At 38.9% G+C, this 22,521-nt stretch overlaps 1 protein-coding gene across 11 annotated transcripts in view; it reads right to left on the bottom strand.

The window, feature by feature from the left end:
• Positions 1-22,521, bottom strand: part of celf4 (CUGBP, Elav-like family member 4) — a 91,816-nt gene that overhangs the window by 9,816 nt on the left and 59,479 nt on the right. For all 11 annotated transcript variants that reach the window (XM_046868216.1, XM_046868215.1, XM_046868214.1 and 8 more), the window contains exons 3-8: positions 11,474-11,522; positions 3,439-3,567; positions 2,675-2,754; positions 2,423-2,563; positions 1,188-1,323; positions 652-804 (exon numbers count right to left, since the gene is read on the bottom strand). In XM_046868216.1, coding sequence (XP_046724172.1) covers positions 652-804; positions 1,188-1,323; positions 2,423-2,563; positions 2,675-2,754; positions 3,439-3,567; positions 11,474-11,522 — 688 coding nt within the window. The remainder of the gene's footprint in view (positions 1-651; positions 805-1,187; positions 1,324-2,422; positions 2,564-2,674; positions 2,755-3,438; positions 3,568-11,473; positions 11,523-22,521) is intronic.

A 22,521-nucleotide genomic window follows, 5' to 3' on the forward strand; every position in this document is an offset into this window, starting at 1 on the left:
TTGGTGTAATGTTTACTGAAGCCTTAAAACAATGAGAGATATATGAAGTGGATCCTCCCCTTTTTTAAATAGCTAATAGAGTTTAGTTTACCTCATTGCCTAATCTATAATGGCAGTTAGTGTCATTTCCCTTTTGTGAACCTGGGAAAAAATTGTTGCATTGGATTTACTTGTGGAGGATTACTTTTTATTACATTTATTTTACATATGTTATTTTTCACAAAATTAGGTAATTTCTAGCAACAATCTGTTTTTTTTTTTTTTTAAATCATGGTCTATTGTATATTCTTAAAAAAAAAAAAGAAGAAAGTAAAACAAGGTCCTTGTTATTAATATTATTATAGAAAAAATATGATCAACAATACAGTGTGCATAAGCAATGTATTGCTTTACTGACAAAAATGTAACTTTATTTTTTTTTTTTTTTATCATTTAAATTGTGGTCTATTGTATATTCTATTAATGATACAACTAATATTTTTATATAACCATAATACACAGTTTTATGTCCACAGTAGGTTTACCTTCTAGAGTCTGAAAAGTGCATTTCCTATAAAAGTAATTTTTGTTCCAAATGCTTTCTGTTTTATCGCCTATATACAGCATGAATTTATTGTCTTATATGAGGTGCTATAATAAAAAGAATAATACCTGGATATGGGTGGATCCCGTTGGTAAACACGGCCTCGGCGGGCGGTTGGCCGTTGGCTTGAGGAGGGGGCAGTCCTGTGAAACCGTTAACAGTGATTGGAGAGGGGATGCTGGTCACTGTGGGAGCGGTAATACCAGGGGGCGTGCTTCCTCCTGAGGGCGGAGCCAATAAACAAAAGTAAAGAGGGCTTGAAAAGTTTAATCCTACTCACAAACTCTCTTTTGCCCGAAATATCTCAGTTCGGTGCAACTTGCCTTTCAAATTACATCAGTTTAGTAATGAGCAAAACAAAACTAACAGCTAAACATTTATTTCATAATTAAAGAAACATTTCATCGTTAGAAGCTGAAGAATTTCTGGTTTATGGTAATTGGTTCATTAAGAAGCAGAGGCTAATTGGGCAAAAAAAAGCATTTATTTGCATTATAATGAATAGGGATAATATTAAAAAGAAATAATTGAGTTCACACATTATAATGAATATTTGGACTAAAACAGGGAGTGTGTATGTTTGTATGTGTGTCTGTGGACTCACCTGATGTGGGGGTCATGGGAGCTCCTGGGAGGCCGTTGATGGTGGCCATGTGCTGCATCTGAGCTGCGAATGCAGCCATGGGACTGAGATATGCTCCTTGTCCAACAGACGCCATCAATGCTGCCTGCTGCTGCACCTACACACACACACACACACACACACACACACACACACACACACACACACACACATTCTAATAAGCTTATATAAGATAGCACACGTAAAATCCTAACACCAAGCAAATCTAAACTTTTTCTACTCATAAGTTGATTCTTTTTCAATGACAGCATAGTCTATACATCAAACTGTACTGATATGGGGTTTACCTCCTTAAATTCCTGCAAGCTCTTTTACCAAACTTTCTATTTTGTTCTTTTCGATTTAGGTCAGTAAATATAAACAACGACAGCAGAGTCCTCCTTTGCTCACTAATACAAACAGCTGACACAAGAGACTCCTCCAATAAATGTTCATTATACATCATCTTATAGAAACCACAAGTGCAATGACTGTAACTTTGTATTAATCTGTCTTCATATTGTGATGAAGCCTTGCTATTGAAACGGTATTGTTTGTCCCCTTTTCCTTTTGCTGCCAAAACAGTCCTGACCCCTCAAGCATTAACAGCATCAACTTAATTGCTCGTCTGTTGGATCGGACCACACGAACCAGTCTTCGCTCCCAACGTGCATGAATGGGCCTAGGTAATTCATGACCCTGTCGACGGTTCACCACTGTCTTTCTTGGAGCACTTTTAATAGATACTGACCACTGCAGACTGGGAACATCTCTGTTAGAGCTCTGACCCAGTCGTCTAGACGTCACAATTTAGCCCTTGTCAAATTCAAATCTTACACTTGCCCATTTCTCCTGCTTCTAACACATCAACTTTGAGGAAAACATTTTCACTTACTGCCTAATATATTATTCACTTCACAACAAATAACGTCATAATATCATGCCTGGTTGGTCTGTCGGTCTGTCGGTCTGTCTGTCTGTCTGTCTGTCTGTCTGTCTATCTATCTATCTAGCTATCTAGCTATCTATCTATCTATCTATCTATCTATCTATCTATCTATCTAAAAAAATGTAAGAATATGCCAATACTAAAGAATTACAAATAAATAAACACACTAAATTACGGATGGGAGTGAGTGTGTAAGAAAATGCACACAGATGGAGTGTGTGTGTGTTTGTGAGAGAGAAAGAGAGAGAGACAGAGGGAGGGCTCTTGCCTGTGCGTAGGCTCCATACGCTCCAAACTGCAGGGCCATAGGATTGAAGATGCCCATCTGACCAGCCATCTGCTGCATGCGCCGAATGGTGCGTTCTTTATCTGTGTCTGCAAACTTCACAACCAGACTGGAAGAGGCACCCTAAAACACACGCGCACACACACACACACACACACACACAACACGCAGTCAGTAATATAATCCAGTTGGAACGCGTCCTCTATCCAAGCTGAAGGTGTACTTGGTACTCACAGGCATGGTTTGGCTGCCGTGGAGTGCGCTGATGGCCGCCTGAGCTTCTGCGTGAGAGGAGTACTTTACAAAAGCACAGCCTGGTACAGCCAGCAGACACACACACACACACACACACACACACACACACACACACACACACACATGCCAGTTACTACTGTTTTCTTACATGCTGTGAGTATTACGAATTTTGCTGAGGCAAGGGTTTTCATTTACAAGGTTTCCATAACTGTCGTCTGTGATAAAAAAAATAATAAAAATAATAATAATAATAATAATTCTAACAACAATATTATATTTAGGCCATACTCAATGAATAGTATAATGACTTGAATTTTAATATTTTCTTTTTTTTTTTTTTTTTTGCGCAAATTTAGTCATGGCCAATTCCAACCCAGTAGCTTGCTCTCTCTCCATCGTCCAACAAAGCTATATTGTGCTTTCTATAAATCATGTGAATCCAGCCAATCACATTTATTCATGGTACAATTAGTCACCGGTGCCCATGATTGGCTTGTGTCACTGTGATTGACAGGTGAGAGAGTACATATTCCCTCTTACACAAAGACCACAGTCAGTTTTGATCTCTCCGATACCCCGCCATAAATGTTTGTGGCATTGTCAGGATTTCAGCTTGTGATCTTGTGAGCACAAAGGCTTTTTTTTACCATTTAAAATCTCTGATTTCTGGAACAAAACAAAAGGTATGTTTTGCTACATCTCAAAACGAAAAAAAAACCCAACAAAAAGCCATAGTGTCTAACCTTTGCTGTTTCCATCAGGGCCTCGGAGAATGGTGCACTCCTCGATGCTGCCGAAGGCCTCGAACAAGCGTCGCACGTCGTCCTCGCACTGCTGCTTGTTCAGCATGCCCACAAACAGCTTTCTGTCTTCTGAAAGAGAATGAGAAAAGGGCTGGCAGTGAGAACGTGTCAGGCTGCCTGCATGAAAATACAGTTGAACAAGGCGCTCTCCTGAATGCGAACGCTCTTTTCCGGGGGGTCTATCGGCTCAGCAGTGGAAGAGCACAAAGTGTGCTGGGGGAAACTTTTTCTCAGCTCAAAGTCTGACTGGAGTTACAGAAGGTGTTATGACATCACAACATGTAAAGGCCAATCATTTAATTTGCAATTTAATATGCAAATATTACATTTCTGCTTATAATATATATATTGCTAAAAGTATTGGGTTATATGTGGTTCTTTTCCAAACTGTTACCACAAAGCTAGAAGCACTCAATTGTACACCCAAACCTGTTCCAGCGTGGCAATGCCCCTGTGCACAAAGTGAGCTCCTTGAAGATCTGGGTTACATGCTTTGGAAAGGAAGCTCTTGAGTGGCCTGCTATATATATATATATATATATATATATATATATATATATATATATATATATATATATATATATATATATATATATAAATTAGTTTAGCGCTTGCAACCCTACTAAACACCTTTGGATGACTTGGAATGCTGAATAAACCACAGGCCTTCTCACCATACATCAGGATCTGACCTACTTAAAACTCTTGTGGCTGAAAATCTCCCAAAAATCATGTGGAACATTTTACCAGAACATCGACAGAAAGGAAGGAAGGAAGGAAAAAGAAAGAAAGAAAGAATGACTGAATGACTCATTATATCATCATAACATAATTATAATTATATAATCAATCATTATAATATAAATTATACTATGTGCATGTCATTATTATTAGGATTTATGCTTATAAATATATAATAAAGGTACAATCCAGGTACAGTCTGGAAATGATTCCTATTGTTGATTCTGGAAAATGAGTTGAGTCAGGTGAAAAATTGGAGAACGGGGTCATATATTTTTCTCAGAAATGTTTGCGTGAGATCACTCTGGATCATCAAGACATCGTCCTTAAAAGCATAATAATGTGCAAACCGTTGCACAAGATTTTCTGGAATTTCATTTCCCTGAATTAGAAGACGAGATTAATAAAGCACGGGTGGGCTGTGAGGGAAATCGCGTGGGCTTCCTGCTACACGGCAGGGTAATGAAATGTGTGAGTACGAAGCGAATTCTGCGAAATCCTTCGACTTGTGGGTTTTTACGGCTCTTTGTTATTCATACTTTTATTTACGTGATTATGAAGACGTTATATTAAATCGCAGATCAGGAGAGAGAAAGAGAGAGAGAGAGAGAGAGAGAGAGAGAGAGAGAGAGAGAGAGAGAGAGACAAACTGCTGCCATTGCTGTGCGCTAAATATTTTTATCCTGAGGCAAAAATGGAAACAAAGGACAAGCTGCACTTTTTTTTTTGTTTAAGCAGAAAGATGATGAAATTAAACACACACACACACACACACACACACACACACACACACACACACACACACACTAACATCTGGTTAACTGTTGATGTGTGGAGATTTTTCCACACTATATTTTCACCTCCCCTCATGACAAATATTTTATATTGCATGAAATAAGACCACATACCAAATAATAATAACTAATACTGCACAAACAAACTGAAACGCAATGTAATAAACAAAGCGATATAATAGTTCATGCATCCATTTATCCATTTATCCATCCATCCATCCATCCATCCATCCATCCATCCATCCATCCATCCAACCCTGCTAATCTTTTCATTTGCATTTATAGCATTTGGCAGACGCTCTTATCTACAGTGACTTACAATTTTGTCATTTATCCAACTGAGCAGTTGAGGGTTAAGGGCCTCGCTCAAGGGCCCAGCAGTTGAAGCTTGGAGTTGCTGGGATTTGACCTCACAACCTTCTGATCAGAAGTCCAACATATTAACCATTAACTGATAAACCTTGATTGCATGTTTTCCTTCTGCGTAGTCTTGCTTTTTTGATCAGCACTGATAACAGAATGGTTGTTTAACTCACTATTGCTTTCCTGGCGATTCGAACCGGTCGCACTTTTCTTTTCTGAATCCTCATCAACAAATAATGTCTGACTTATTTATTATGGTGAACTCTAAAAAGGAAAGTCCTAAGAGATGAGCCGAAAGCAGGTATGGAATCAAAACTCATATCAGAGTCTAAACATCACTGGAATGGCATGTGATGTTTAAAGTGAACATAAACTGAAACTCTTGGTCTGTATCCGTATATGGTTTTATTCACTGCTCGGTTGCCACTTTTTGGATAATTGGCTACTTCCATGAATGAGCATGACCAGAGGTATTCCCAATAAAGTGCATTGTGAGTGCACATACACTATTTCTATCTTGTGCTGTCATTCTTCCTCTTTATTATGATCCCCTCTGCACTGTCAGCACGGCTTCATCATCTCGCTTTCTCTCTATGCCCTCTCACTCACTGACCTCCGGCTTCATGCCTCCATCTCACCAAAATGACTATGGGCTGTGGGACGGACCAGGCAGCGAGAGGGATCAAGGGGCTTTCAGAGGCACAAGGTGACTTTAAAGGCCTAACTGCTGGATATATTTGGTCTGATAGGTCAAAGTGCAGAGACAATTCATCTGTCATGTGTGAATGAGAAAAGATGGTGTCAGTTGGAGAGTAGTGAAGGATGGAGAGAAAGGAGGGAAGAGATGCATCTGCCTCTAATTCTCTAGTGTGTTAGTCACTCTCATTGTGAAGTCATCCATCCCACAAAAACAAGTCCAAAAATAGGAGCAAAGGCAAACCAACTCCTAAACAAAAATTCTAACAGTTAGCTTCCAACCTGCTCCCTTATTATTATTATTAAATTATCTGAACACTGTTTTCTCATAGTGTTACTTTCCACGTCTTTCTTTTTTCTTTCATTCTTTGATATAAAATTTTTTTTATTGATTTATATATTTATTATTCCTTTACGTTAGAATAATTTCTTCGTATTTTCCTTCTTTCATTAATTCTTTCTTTTAAGAAAATATTGACATTTATTTATTAATTTATATTTATTTATTTATGATTTATTATTCAGTTACATTAAAAGGTTAAAATTTTTCTATCTTATTGTCCTCCCTTTTCTTTTCTTTCTTTCTTTCTTTCTTTCTTTCTCCCCCTCTCTCTCTTCCCCATTCATTATACCTTCATATAACTCTATTTCATCCTGCATTGTGTGAATGCTCTGTGGGTTTGTTTCCAACCACTGTATTTACTCTCTCTCTCTCTCTCTCTCTCTCTCTCTCTCTCTCTCTCTCTCTCTCTCTCGCTCTCTCACACGGTCTCTCTCTGTGAATGTTTGTGTGTTTGTAGCACTTCTGAGTACATTTACATTTACATTTATTTCTGTGGCAGAAGCTTTCATCCAAAGAGACTTGCAAGTGAGGCAGAACACAATCCGAGCATCTTGCTGTTAAAGGAGCTGACAGCGATACGAGTGCTGTGGAAATAGATTCCCACTAACCAGAAACCAGAACAGCAAATTCAGAGAGCGAGTGTGTGACAGTGAGTGAGGGAGAGAGAGAGAAAGAAAGAAGAGATGCATCTGCCTCTAATTCTCTAGTGTGTTAGTCACTCTCATTGTGAAGTCATCCATCCCACAAAAACAAGTCCAAAAATAGGAGCAAAGGCAAACCAACTCCTAAACAAAAATTCTAACAGTTAGCTTCCAACCTGCTCCCTTATTATTATTATTAAATTATCTGAACACTGTTTTCTCATAGTGTTACTTTTCCACGTCTTTCTTTTTCTTTCATTCTTTGATATAAAATTTTTTTTATTGATTTATATATTTATTATTCCTTTACGTTAGAATAATTTCTTCGTATTTTCCTTCTTTCATTAATTCTTTCTTTTAAGAAAATATTGACATTTATTTATTAATTTATATTTATTTATTTATTTATGATTTATTATTCAGTTACATTAAAAGGTTAAAATTTTTTCTATCTTATTGTCCTCCCCTTTTCTTTTTCTTTCTTTCTTTCTTTCTTTCTTTCTTCCCCCTCTCTCTCTTCCCCATTCATTATACCTTCATATAACTCTATTTCATCCTGCATTGTGTGAATGCTCTGTGGGTTTGTTTCCAACCACTGTATTTACTCTCTCTCTCTCTCTCTCTCTCTCTCTCGCTCTCTCTCTCTCTCTCTCTCGCTCTCTCACACGGTCTCTCTCTGTGAATGTTTGTGTGTTTGTAGCACTTCTGAGTACATTTACATTTACATTTATTTCTGTGGCAGAAGCTTTCATCCAAAGAGACTTGCAAGTGAGGCAGAACACAATCCGAGCATCTTGCTGTTAAAGGAGCTGACAGCGATACGAGTGCTGTGGAAATAGATTCCCACTAACCAGAAACCAGAACAGCAAATTCAGAGAGCGAGTGTGTGACAGTGAGTGAGGGAGAGAGAGAGAAAGAAAGAAGAGTAAGACAAATAAACACTTAAAAGTTTACAAATAAAAACAGTAATAGAGTGGTTTATGCTTACTTTATGTTCTATTACCTTTAATTAAAGAAAACTTCAATAAATTGAACCTATTAGTAATGCGTTCTTTTAATAAAAATATCCCTTTTCCTTCAATATGTTTTTTTCGTCCGTTTTTTTGTTACATAAATTATCCGTATCTTCACCTACTTCCTTCATTACAGTTCTTTCTTCCCTCTCTCAATTTGTCTTGGAAACGTTCTACAATTTATTACAAGTGCTAATAAATTCGTTTCTAATCCCATCCATTGCCCATCCATATATATATATATATATATAAAGGTTCACTCTAATGATTTTCAAAATAAATCTGGAAAAAGAAACAAGCCCCAAAGTGTCCACCTGCCATCTCACCTTCGAGCAGGTGTACTTACGAGCTCTTACAGGAGCGTGGAATTAAAAGCTTAGTCCATTTGCGTTAATGGAGCTTCAAACCGATGCAGCTTCTTTATTTATGAAGCCCATATGCCGGCTGAATAAATGATTTAAGTGCCTTTAAACCGTAGTGTTAATCAAACGCACGTTGATGTATAAATGCCCTGATAAAACCATGTGTACACCATCTACAACTTTCTGACATGCGTTTTCGATGTGCTGGAAGGAAAGGTAATAATGTAAAAAACAAGCACGTTATGGAGAACAAAAGGAGAACAGCATTATCTCAATCCATCAACTTCTGGAGGTGATTCTCTTCCATGTAAAAACTCAAGTCATAAAAACTTTCATAAAGTTTCATAAAACCTTCAGTATCAACTTACATGTTTTGATAAAAGCCTTTCATAACTTTTCCTGCATTGCTCTCTGAAATATGTATGCAATATATATTTGAATGGGGAAAAAAAAAAGACAGAAATAAGTTTTATTTTCTCCTTTATCCTGGCTTGGTGCTGAAAAAGGGGAAAAAGTGTAGTTTTAACAAGCACAGCTGTTCGAATGGCTGTAGGCTACAAATAAAGATCGGCATTGTTTTCCTAGTCGTAATTTTTTTTCGAGTTGGACTTTTATTTAGCACGTGTGAGATGAAATGCAGATGAAATCTATAATGCAGCAGTTGTTTTTACAGCGTGTTTTTGTTTTCAGGGAAACTGGAAGGTGATCTTTAAATACAGGTTTCTCAATTGCTCTTTTTGTACTTTTAGGAGAAAAAAAACTCCAACTAAATGTAGATTTTGTAGATGCACATATACACGATATAAACAAAAGCATTGGGACACCTGACCTTTTCCACCCATATGTGGTTTTCCCAAAAACTATTACCACAAAGTTGAAGGCACACAATTGTATTGGATGTTTTTGGATGCAATAATATAAAATTTTACATTTTCTTGAACTTCACCTGTTCCAGAACGTTACCTTGTTCCAGCATAATTCCACTGTGCACAAAGCAAACTCTATTAAGATATGATTTATGGGTTTGGGTGAAAGAGTTTGAGTGCTATAATGTGTTATGATTGAGATTCCAGAGTGCTTTGGCAATGCTGGTTAAGAGGGTATGCTCAACACTGTATGGCGTATAGAGGTGGAAAGTAACAAGTACTTCTACTTTCTAAAGTAGTTTTTAAAAACTGTAATTTTACTTTGACTTTTAAAGCAGGTTTTGTTTGACGTATTGTAGTTATCTACATTTTAAATCATGTCCGTTGCTGAGTAAAAAAAATGTATAAAGTATAAATAATGCGAGGAAAAAAAAAGAAAGGTGGAGATATGGACCGAGCTGAAAGGCGAAATGGCGTCGAATTGAAAGCTAGTTGAGCTCGAGGTCCGAATTCTGATTCTGCATTTGTGATTTTTCTCATTATTATAAATGACATTTAAACAGGAGTGGGTTTTTTTTGCTGCATAAGTGCATAACTTACATTAGACTCAAGTCATGGAGTGTAGAGCTGTTTTTACCTACTCGTAAAACTCGGTCAAATTTACTCAAAGTTCATTTTAAATCAGCTACTTTTCGTGTTTCTTAAGTAAAATTTCATTGAAGCAACAGTACCTTTACTTGAGTATAACATGTTCTTACTCTTTCCCCCTCTGCTATACGGTACTACAAAAGTATTGGGACACCTGACTTTTCCAGCCATATGTAGCTCTTCCCCAAAGTGTTATCACAATGTTAGAAAGCTTACTCCATCAAAGCCCCCCTCACTCTACTTCAGTGACTAACTTGCGACTGAAAGAGCACAAAACTCCAGAATCATACTCCAAAATCTAGTGGAAAATCTTCCCAAAAGAGTGGAGGTTAATCTGACAAACAAATGTGGAATGGGATGTTTAAAAAATGCACATACGAATCCACAAATTTTTTTTTATACATTGACATTTGTTGGGTCATTAGTATTAGTTGTTTAAAAAAAAAATGTGTTCTTAAATTATGCTGTTTTCAGAGTCAGAGTAAGCTAGTAATGGTTTCAAACGGCAGCGGCAGATTTTCTCTCCACATGCAATTAATGACAAATTTACTATTAAAATCTATTTTTTTCTTGTAATCATTTAAATGCCATTCATGCCACAGCATCAAATTTTTTATTTTATTGAAATCTTGAATATTTCAGTTAAATTCTTCACTTGTTCAGGTGCATAAGAGAAAATAAGTCGAAGTACGGCGGTACCTCTGAATGCGCCATGAATAAGTTTAATTCAGAATCTGATTAGAAATTCATACAAATTTTCATATCGGTTTACGCATAAAAAGTTTTAAATACTAATCATCTGAATTTTGTAGGCTACATTTTTTTAGGTTGAAAAAGGTGAAAGTAGTGAAAACAGTGAAACAAAGCAAAGTGTATCAGAAAGGAGAAAAAAAAATAAGTGATAGTGATTCGGGTGACAGTCTGCCATATTGGAATCGTAGTGGAATTAGATTTGTCTCCTTCCAAAAGATAATTCTCCATCCTTCTTCTCCGAACGTCATCTCCATCATGCCAGCATTCACTCTTCTCAAAGGTAAAGTACCCAGTAAAGATCATGTGTTCCTATTTTAGATGTTAGGGCACCATTATTAAATGCTAAAAACTAAATTATATTAGTGCATACTGGTTGTATTTTTATTGTCAGATAAATATTTGGGGTCGTTCGGAACGGATTATCCCACTTTACATCGTTCCTTATGGAGAAATTAGTATCAGTATTGAAATATCTCAGATTGCAAGTGGAAAAACTATCAAAAGTAGCTCAAAACCCAGGCATCTTTGTGGGTTTTTTCTTTAACGGACATAAAGAGCGTGTATGCAACGTGACTAAAGAGCGGTCTGGCCTCCTTTGGGTCCTGTAGTCGTGTCGTCTCTGATCGAGGCGTGCCATTAAATATGACACTTACGATCAAAGCCTCGCGCCGATGTCTGTTAGTAATAATGACGCTGATTTAAGGTGACGCGGATGCACAAAAGGAAAAGGAAGAGAGAACGAAACGTGGCGCTACCTCCTCTGCTCTCGCTGTCGGCGGGTTTCACCTGGATCGGCCTGTTCATCTGTGCAGCAGAAGAGAAAGATGGACGAGGAAGGAGAGAAAAGACAAGGAAGAGAGAAAGAAAGAAAAAAAATGGAATAGAGAAAAACAGAAAGAGCCAGATGTTAGATTTCAGAGCGAACAGAAAGGGACAGGTGCAGCATTCATACACATTTTATACAGTTCAGATATGTCTTAGTGATGATGCCTCAGCTGTGTGTGTATGTGCACATGTGCACGTGTGTGTGTGTGTGTGTGTGTGTGTGTGTGTGTGTGTGTGTGTGTGTAAGCAGGGATTTAGAGAGTTAGTAATAAAAGAGAACGACAGAGCGTGGGTGCGCCATATGTCAAATGCATACACATAGGCATGTGTGAGTGAGTGTCAACGGACAGCTTGGTTTGTGTGTGTGTGTGTGTGTGTTTGCTAGGTTTAATTTCCAGACTGAAAGCAGCGCCATGTGAAAGCCTCGCGCCATTTAAAAGCGTTTCATTTTTCTTCCGTCACTCGTGGCAGGTTCCCGACCAACTCCACCTCAATAATACATGCACACCGCTGAGCGGTCGGCACCAATCAATTTTTAATAATGCCAATCGCCACGCTGCCAGAGGGGAGGGGCGGAGATGGGGGAGGGGGGCTTGTCGGATGAACCCTGGCAGTCAGGGTTGAGCAAAGAAACATCAAAATTTATTTAAAAACAAAAAAAAACACAAAATACAGCAGCCACACCAGGGATCAAAATAAATCACTGTATTTTTGTATTTAAAAAATACTCAAAAAGACTTTTAGAAGGGAGCATGAAATTTCTTCACAAACGTTCCTTCACCGTCACACCGACTTCGCTGATTCAGTAAACAATGTTTAATAGCAACAGCTTTTCTCTGCCTGAGTCACGCAATCAATCTGATCTATATGCAACAACCGATCAAATATACGTACATTTCCCTGCGATCTGCCGCATGAAGGTCAGTTTTAAAGTAACCGACAGTTTAATGTTGAACAGTTTGCAAAAGCCTCGTGACTCTGTCCTAATTTAGTTACCTGGTGTTCGGTAACGAAGGTCTACTTTACATCAGAAACACCGACTCGATGACAAACACGTCGTTCATAAGAAGAAACCTGATGGCACCTCCATTTATAACAACTTGTTTCTAACTAATTAATCACTTGATTGGTAATCATAAATATAATAATATATTGTGTCAGGAAGTCGTTCAAGCAAAATCATGATCTACTAAACAGCGACTTCAATTAGCGAATCAAAATAATGTTATGTCCTTAAGAAATAATTTAAAAAATATTTAATTGCAACAATATACATGTGGATTTCTAATATTTTTCTCGATATATGAATGACATCTATTTATTTTTCTCGTTTTAGAGCATGTTTTTTTTAATCGTTTTTTTTGCATTTCTAGGATTTTTTAGCTTCGGTCTTCGTGTAAATTTTTTTTCCGAATCAAAATCACATTCAAAAGCTACACGAATCAAACCATGTGGATGAAGAACACGTGATGTAATGTACCAATGTCACTAAACGTATCCAACTTTCCCGAATTAGCTACCTTAATTTCTCTACTGTTGTAGGATTCTCGATTCTGATTGGTCAGAAGGTTTCAATAATGTTTCAATGCCTTTCGCCGTAATGCTCTTTACACTTTAATTGCACACAGAGACACAGATACACACAGACTGTTTATTCTTTCTCCTCCTTCAGCTCCCTTTATTTTTGCCCTTAAAGCCTGGCGAACAAATTTAATGCATTTTGATGCATTATTTATTTTTTTCCGTGCCTGCTGATAGCACAAGAGAAAAAGAAGGGGAGGGGTGAGAGATGAAAAGAGGGAAAGAGATTGAGACAGGATAAAGAATGGTTGATCGGGACTAAAATTTGGGAGCAGACCAAGGTCACACATAACAATTCAGCTGACAGCCCGCCCACAACGTCCCCCGAAACCCACCCCATCTACCCCAAGCCTACAACCACCCACATCCCCCACAAATCTACTGTTTTCTCCTCCAAAACCATCCACATCCCTCACAAATCTACTCCTCCCCCCCAAAAAAACACCATATCTCCCAAAACCTTCTTGATCTCCCCAAAAACTACACAAATGTTCAACAAAACCACCACCATCTTCCTCAAAACCACCCTGACCTTGACTGAAACCTCCACCAAATCCACCCTGATCGCCACCAAAACACCCATGATCTCCAGTAAAACCGCCCTAAGATCCACCAAACCCTCCCCAATCTCCACCAAAACCCACCCCAATCTCCACAACCCTCCTTATCTGCCAAAAACCCACCCCATCTTCCCTAAAACCACCCCATCTCCCCAAAAACACATCAATTTACCCCAACTTCACTCAGATTTCCACCCCAATCTCCCAAATATCCCACCCAAACCCTCTCACTCCAATTATCCCCAAAGCAAGCTGATTTACTAAAATGTAGCTTGGTAACTTCTATTATTGGTAATAAATAAACATTTTATTGCTGACCCCACTCCTGTTTATTTGTAACAAAACTGACTAGTAACCAGTTAGTCAGCTGGCGAGTCGATATAACAGGAGGCCATTTGCTTTGTTTGAGTGTAAACCTTTGGATACTGAATAGCCATGTGAGAATTCATGAAATGGAAATACCATGTTTAATGTTTTACACTCCACACTCTTGCCCCAGCATTGCTTTAACCTCGCTTTTCGCTTATATGGGAGACGATGCTCGTGAGGTAATCTGGTGTAACTGCTTTATTCCGGCATTTGCAGCAAGATGGCAGCATTGAGCAAGTCAGGCCACAACAGGCGACTCTTCTATTTTACTGTGTTGTGGGAGCCAAAAAAATCCTTTCTGTGCCTCGATTTTACACAAAGAAACATCAGGAAACATGAGTGGAGACAAAGGATTACATACAAATACTCGGGTATAAACTCGAATTTGCACACACAGGCACACACACGGTCATCAGGATTTCCTCAAGTAACACAGAAATATCACAATAACGCACAATAGTGAAAGCAGTGTGCGCGCACACACGCACACACACACACAAGGTATTACTCCATTCTGTCCACCCCCAGGGAGGCCTTGCCTTGCCGTAAGGATCTCTGTGAGACTCGGTTGAGCTTTATGGATTATGGAAACGGGCATGCAGTGCACAGGAACACGGGTTCTACTTTCTCTTTTCTGTTTTTATAGCCGCGGATACATCAGCTGTCTGAGCAACATGCAACTTGTCTTCTCTCTCTCTCTCTCTCTCTTTCCCTCCTCGGCTGCTGAATCTCGGCTTCACGGTTTCACCTTTTCTGTCCAGGTTTCAACAGGAATTTTCCGTTAAGCAAGAGGAACTCCGTACTGTCAGCGAGGCCGATTCGGTTCTGTAAATCTACACGTACTGATTACTAGTGATGCGGATTATTGATATGTGACTTGACATTTACTTGATATGGTTCTAGTTAAAGGTTTATGAACACTGTGATTGGGAGCTACATTGTGGCTTTTCAGCTTTAGGACTACAGTTGCTTAGAACAGTTTGTCCAGTAATAGAATTGAGAAAGTGCAAATATACAAAACGAAGAAACAAAAGAAATGTGAACTTGATTTCAAACCTGAATCCAGACTCAAACCTGAAGATCCCGAGACCAATTGCGAGTCATTTGATGATGCACGCCGCTTCAAGAGCGGAAAAACATCGCTGGAAGAGGATGAGAGGAAGAACTTTGACAAGCTCGAACCCCCCCTAACCCGTAAATGTCAAAACCATTCAGCAACTTGTGCATGATGATCGTCGGATAATCGATACGCATGATCTCAATTACGCACCCACTCTACTCACCGGATTTGGATCCTCTAGACTTCGCGAAGATAAAGATCCGGCTCAAAGGTCGCTGTTTTGACACTATTGCGGAGATCCGGCACAAATTACAGAAGGTGTTTGACACGCTTTGAAAAGAAGTCTTCCAAGAACATATTCCAGCAGTGGCAGGAACGCTGGGAGCGCTGCATTGCTGTGCTAGGGGACTACTTTGAAGGTGATAAGAGTGGAAACTTAGAACTTTTGTGTAAACAGAGCGAGTCTCCAAACTTTGTGATACCACCTCGTAGTTTACAGCCACACTCCTCACACACTTAAGTCTCCATCGATGAAAAGCTAATAACTACGGTTTGGTGCGACAGATTCTAATTTATAGCAAACAAACTCAGAAGTGTTTTTGAGTCTTAAGGGTTCTTCCTCATGATACCTAAGATCCTTGTTTGGTTTCATCCTTCCTGCATTTTTGTTTCAAGCTCATTTTAAATACTCAAAATGTAATAAAATGAATGAAATCAACTACCTGACAACAAACACGTGTGGATGAAACACAGACGAATGCACAAGTGATGGGAAGATCGGATCATTTTACTGACTCGGTTCTTTGAATCTCGTTCATCGAAATGATTTTGAATGAATGAATTGTTTTGAGTCATTTAGTTCACTTCATTCCTTTGATCAGAAATCAAATAAATGAAAATGTTACATTTTCAACACCTCTACATACGTAGTCATACATGCATTCTCAATGCTAGAAAAGGGGGCGTGGCCTCACACAACGTTTTACTAAATTCTGCTAAATTTACTAAGTTATAAATCCGATTATACCGAATCCACGCCTTTTTTTTTAATCGTTAATCGCGTATCAAGATGGGCATGTCATCTTAGCAGCTGATTTACACACCCTTCATTTCTTCCTATTTATTCACTAAAATAACTTCATTAGCGAGTGCAGATGTTTTTCAGCAAAAGTCTGATTTATTAAATATCTGCTACACATTTTTTATCCGATTTGGGAGATTTTTTCTCTCTCTCTCTCTCTCTCTCTCTCTCTCTCTCTCTCTCTCTTTTCTTTTGGAGACAGAGTACATTGTGAGTCAGGACAAAAAAAATACTAAATAAAAAAATAAAATAAATTATGAATTTGCTTGTCTGGCTCCTGTTCTCACACACACACACTTCTATAAAATTCACTATGAGCACAGAATACACAAGCTATTGGCTGAATTGAGAGACAAAGTGATCATTTGCTTCAAAATACAACAGCAAGTTCTTCTTAAAAAAATCCAAATAAGTTGTTTCCCCCCCTTTTTAACATTTTTTTTATTTCTGCTGCGTCTCATCCAGTGCACACGGGTGTCAGCTGTAATTTGGATTTAGCTGCGTTTCGAAACTGCTCGTAACTCGTGCTCATTTCTACTCCCTATCCCCCCTTTTTTTTTATACACGAGTGTATCCTAAGATAAATCTTTAAACTCTCAAAAGCCTGTGGCTCGTCGTAACCCTTTCGGAAATGACATGCAGAAACTCTTACAATCCCCATGTCTCCTACATCAGCCCGCTGTAAAGCCTGCCGATCTTCACCCACCAGCGAAACCATCCTGCACCTCGACAGCGTCCAAAGGGTTCAATTAAAGGCTGAGAAGTGTGAAATATAGCACACGTTTGGAACCAGGCCCCGTAAATTGTGTCGGACCAAAATGAGACAACTTCACTAGAGTAAAGGCAAATGAGAGAAACTTCTCGCGGGGCTTTTTGAGAGAACGTGGCCTTGCTTTGCATAGAGGCCTCAGGGTAACAGCTGCACTCTAAAACACCGCCTCATTATTCGGCTCGGATGGTATGACGAACATCGTGGCTATAGAGGATTCAGCATTGCTGATACACTGCTTTACTGACTGGCGGATGAGTTTTTGGTCACGACTCTCTGCCTGCGTCGGGCTGCCGATTTAACCGCAACGCTCGGAGAGGAAATGCAAGAACGCGACTCTTAATTTAGTCATATCCTGCCAAGTTATGGATCACAAGCCTGATCGATACCATCTCGCCGAGGGTGCGTAATTACTTTTAACATTAGGCGCAAAAAAAATATATAATTCTGCATAAAAGCGTACGTGGAGAATAAAACTATACCGTATGGTGTATCAGTGTGTGAGATTAATTTATTAATCCTGAACTAATCTATTATGAAATCAGGTTACGCATCATCTGTCAATCGCAATAGGATTACACATATGAAAGCAATAAACAGCTTCAATAAGCTGCCTCTGGTGATTAGAACAAGAGCAGTAAGAAGACAACATTGATCTGACAAGAGAAAATAAAATAAAGGAGTGAGGGAGATGACTGAAGCGAGGTGGAAGGAATAATGGATTTTTTTTATTTTTTTATTTATTTTTTACTCCATCTACAATACTTTCTTTTCCTTCCTTGCTTCTATCCTACATTCATTTCTTTATTCTCTGTGAATTAACTTCCTTCTGTCTTTCCTCCTTTCCTCCTTTCTTTCTTTCTTTCTTTCTTTCTTTCTTTCTTTCTTTCTTTCTTTCTTTCTTTCTTTCTTTCCTTCCTTCCTTCCCTTCCCTTCCCTTCACTTTGGGTACTTTCTTTAATCTTTCCTATAAAAGAAACCTGCATTTTGATTAGATTTTCCTTCCTTCACTTCTTCCTTATAAGGAAGAAGCCAATATGTGAAAGAACTTCCTTTCGTCTTTACTTCCTACTCTACGTACATAAATGTATTCCTCCTGCCTTCTTGGTTATCTATCTATCTATCTATCTATCTATCTATCTATCTATCTATCTATCTATCTATCTGTCTGTCTGTCTGTCTGTCTGTCTGTCTGTCTGTCTGTCTGTCTGTCTGTCTGTCTGTCTGTCTGTCTGTCTGTCTGTCTGTCTGTCTGTCTGTCTCCCTTGCCATGGAAAAACCTCACTTTGGGTATATCCTTCCTTCCTTCCAATTAGCCACTATGTGAAAGAATTTCCTTCCGTGTTTCCTTCCTACATACACACATTTATTGCTCATGCCTTTCTTTCTGTCTTTCTTTCTTTTCTTTCTTTTATCCTTCCTAATAATAGGTTAAAGGAAAGTTATATACTTCTTTCCTTCCTTCCTTCATTCATTCCTTCCTTCCTTCCTTATATCCTTAGGAAGGATATAACCAATGTTCCTTCTTTCCTCCCTCCCTTTCTTCCTTCATTTTCTTCCTTTGCCACCTTTCCTCATAAAAGCAACCCCGATTTACTTAAATTCTTCCTTCTTCCAGTCTTTCCATCTATTGCTTTCTTTCTTCTTTTTATGAAAGCCACCCCAATTTGTTCATACCCTTTCTTCCATTTCTCCATGTAGGCATTCCCAATTTGGTTATATAGTTCTTTCCCTCCCGCCTTTCAGCTTTATTCTTTCACTCTCTTTCTTTCGGGTTTGTCAGCTTATTTTGCAGTGCTCTTGCTTGGTCATAAATCCTACATTCTTACCCAGAAGTAGGCATAAATCACGCTGCACCACAGACCTGCCTTCACTGTATTTGCTTTTACTTATCTAATGAATAAAAAATGAAAAACAAGCCCCAAACTTATCAAACAGTAGAGTCTCTCTCTCTCTCTCTCTCTCTCTCTCTCTCCTTTCATTCCACTCTCCTTTCCCCAATGCCTTTTTTGATCTTCTCCACAATACCCTGGCACAAAAACGGCTCTAAGTGCACTTGTGTAATTGGTGGAAGATTATTTATGAGTTTTACAGTGGTGCTTTCATTTGTTGCCCTATCTTTCCTGCACGGCTGGAGGGGGCAATCGGAGCTAAAACAGCGATCTGCTTTCGATTCGGGTGCATGAACGTGACCTTGTGCTAGAGGTGAATGAGTGAGAGGTCGAGGGAAAGATCAGCGCATGAGTACACAATTTTTACTATCGGCTATAGGCAAAAATCTATACCGATAGTTTTTCCGGCTTTCGGTCCACTGCCATCACGACAGCGGCCTCTAGACCTCTGTTTGAATCTGTTTGAATCGCTCTGCCAAATGCCGCAAATGTAAAAGGAACTAAACCAAACCAAACATGCAAATGTGTTACTGAAATATTGACATTTCACCTGACAAACTATGCAATAATGTTTTTAACCACAATGCAATTCATTTGTCCTCCATTGAGACTTGTCACTTTTCATTCTTTTATTATGCTGGTTATACAAATTCAAGTTCTAGTCTAGGCCGTTCGGCATAATCAAGTTCACTCTGAAAGGCCTAAAACATGATCCAGATGCCAAGAAATTAAAACCTAAGTTCCTTCAACACTAAAGTTTCTTTGCTGACAGTCAATTCTGGCTGCTCCAGCTGGTCTGTCTGCAGACCAGCTGCCAAATCACAGGCTGAATTGGTCAAACTGGTAGACCATCTCTGCCAACTATTTCCTGGCAAAATGGTGTACCAGTTGACTATCTGGGCATGTGTTTAGGCAGGTGCTAGCTTGTCAGTCTAAGCTGGATCCTTCTTAATTGTTATTTCGATGACCAGCAAATTTGAATCCCCCAAAAAAATCCTCTTTCTTTCCTCTTCCTGGACTTCAGGTTTTAGAAAACGCCAAGTTCTTTAAACTGGTAAGCAAACTTTTCCTTTCTACCAGCACCAGTCAACTGTCAAAATCGTCAACCAGTTTGACTATGTGGCCATTTGTTTAGGCAGGTGCTGGTTGTCTGACTAAGCAGGATTCTTCATAATCTTTGCTGACTAGCAATTCTGACTGCCACCAAACAATTTTTAGATCAGAGATCCTTACTCTGAATGGCTTGCAGCTGCCAGAACAGAGACTGATTTTGTCAATTCCGTCAATTCTGACTGCTCCAAAAAAGTCTGGTCAAACTGGTAGACCATCTCTGTCAACAGTTTGCTGGCAAAATGATGTACCAGTTTGACTATCTGGGCATGTGTTTAGTGTCAGTGAACTGGATCCTTCTTAATTGTTATTTTTCTGACCAGCCAGAAAATCCGCAAATCTAGCAGCTGCCAGATCAGTCCGGTAGACCATCTTTGCCAATTGTTTCCTTTCCACCAGTACCTACAGTATCAGTTGGCAAAATGTTCTCCCAGTTTGACTCTCTGGAAATGTGTTTTGGCAGGGGTTAGCTGGTCAGATAAACCTGGTTTCTTTAAAATCTGTTATGATCTTAAAAGCCATCCCAAATGCCATGCTTTCTAATCCTCTAAGTGACCTTTGATGTGGCGTCTAAGACTACCAACGGATCATTTGCAAATGATGGCGAGAATCAAGATAAACATTACCGTGTCCTCACAGTGAGAATAAGCTTCTTCGATGACACTTGGAAAACCAGTGTCAATATCTTTGAACAAAAACGCTCTTATGGACATCACTGCTTTTTCAATCAAGTAGCTTTTTTTGTCCTGTCTTCACCCTATCCTGTCCCTGCCCTATTACCTTACATGTGCACCTTGTCTCAGTTAACCCTATGTTTAGTTTACCAGCTTCCACCTACTTTTGCTTTGTCTCATTGTCATGTTCATTGTTAATGTAAAACTCCTATTTCTATATGTATAATCCCCATGTAATATTGTTTACTATGCCAGATTGACTCCCAGAGATATGACCTCTGACCTTATTCTTCATACTGTATTATTTTAAAGAAATGTCTATGAGAAATTTGCTAATTAACTATTATTAGTAGTAGTTATTTACAAAATGGCCGTTTGAGTACGCCGTGTAGTTTTTTCTTTCTTTCTTTTTTCTTTCTTTTAAAGAAGCTTGTCTTACACTGCCTCAGAACCTTGCTCTAGGGTGTCTTTGGATTCATCCTGAGACTTTCTGCATATGTCAACTTATGACAGCGTGAACGATTTTTTTGTGACGTCTGTCATCACAGACCATCAAAAAGCAAACCACTGCCAGCTAAGGATTACGACATGAACTAACCTCATTGATTACGATGCAGAAGCAATACTAGCATTTTTAAAATGAGCCTATACGCACACCATCATCCTTCCTCACGGCTTTTCTCCCTCATCCGATCATCAGCCATCAGCAGCCTGGCTGATTAAATATAGAACAAACACACATGCAGACAGCAGAGCCATTGAGAATAATAATAATAGAAGGGAAAAAAAAACAGCTGATACCACTAAGAGCTTCCTTCTGCTCCTATTGAACCTGAACAGTGGAGAATCGAAGCTAATTTGGTGAGTGGGTTGCGCGAACACAGACAGTGCATGCTCGCAAGAATCGATCTCTCAGCTCGCGTCGTTGTCCACTCGCTAAACACGTTACGTCGCTAACGGTTTCCGACGCCTACCTGCCTATCGTTCTTCTCCCTCGTCTGATGGCTACCGATCACTCGCCGATTACGGCGGACATTTCAAGAAATTGCTGCCTTATGAGAAAAAAAATACTGTTTGTGCTGCAGCGATTAGTCCACGTCAAAAAGTTGATTGATGAGGATTTTTCGGAATCGCTGCATCATTCAGGAAGACAAAATGCGCTTTTAGCCACAATGACAGTTTTCAGAGGACACCGTGACTTATATGTATAATTAGTAAAATGGCAATCTCGGTGACAGAGCAATTTTGGAGACCGCGACCGAATGATAAGCAGACGCAATGATCTATGATCCTGGTCGCGCTATCAGTTTCGATTTGATGTGCGGCCTCGTGCAGGATGTAAAAAAAAAAAAAAAAAAAAAAGATACTGTACACTTTATTTAGCAGATAGCTGGCATTAATTTAAGCCATGACAATGAAGCCTTTAACAAAATATACACTGACCAGGCATAACTTTATGACCACATGCCTAATATATAACCCTAAACCTACAGCATCAGTGAACCTGGGTCCTGTCGCTGGATCTCCACATGGATACTGACTACTGCAGACCGGGAACATCACACAAGAGCTGCAGTTTTGATGCTCTGACCCAGTCGTCCAGCCGTCAAACTCGCTCAAATCCTCACGCTTGCCCATTTTTTCTGCTTCTATCTTTGAAATAATAAAAAAGTATATATCAATAAGATTTAGTTGATTTTTATTTTGTAGATTTTGTATTGAAACAAAGTGACACTGAAGGTTATGCATAAATAAACAATCAGGTGCATCAAAACTAATGAATTAATGAATGAATGAATTCCTACCACATCTGAGTTGAGTGTAGTCTGTAAAAACAATGCCTTTGTGCTACATTTGTTTCAAATAAGAACCAATCGATCGA

Source organism: Silurus meridionalis, chromosome 15, assembly GCF_014805685.1.
Source record: "Silurus meridionalis isolate SWU-2019-XX chromosome 15, ASM1480568v1, whole genome shotgun sequence".
NCBI classification, from domain to species: Eukaryota; Metazoa; Chordata; class Actinopteri; order Siluriformes; family Siluridae; genus Silurus; species Silurus meridionalis.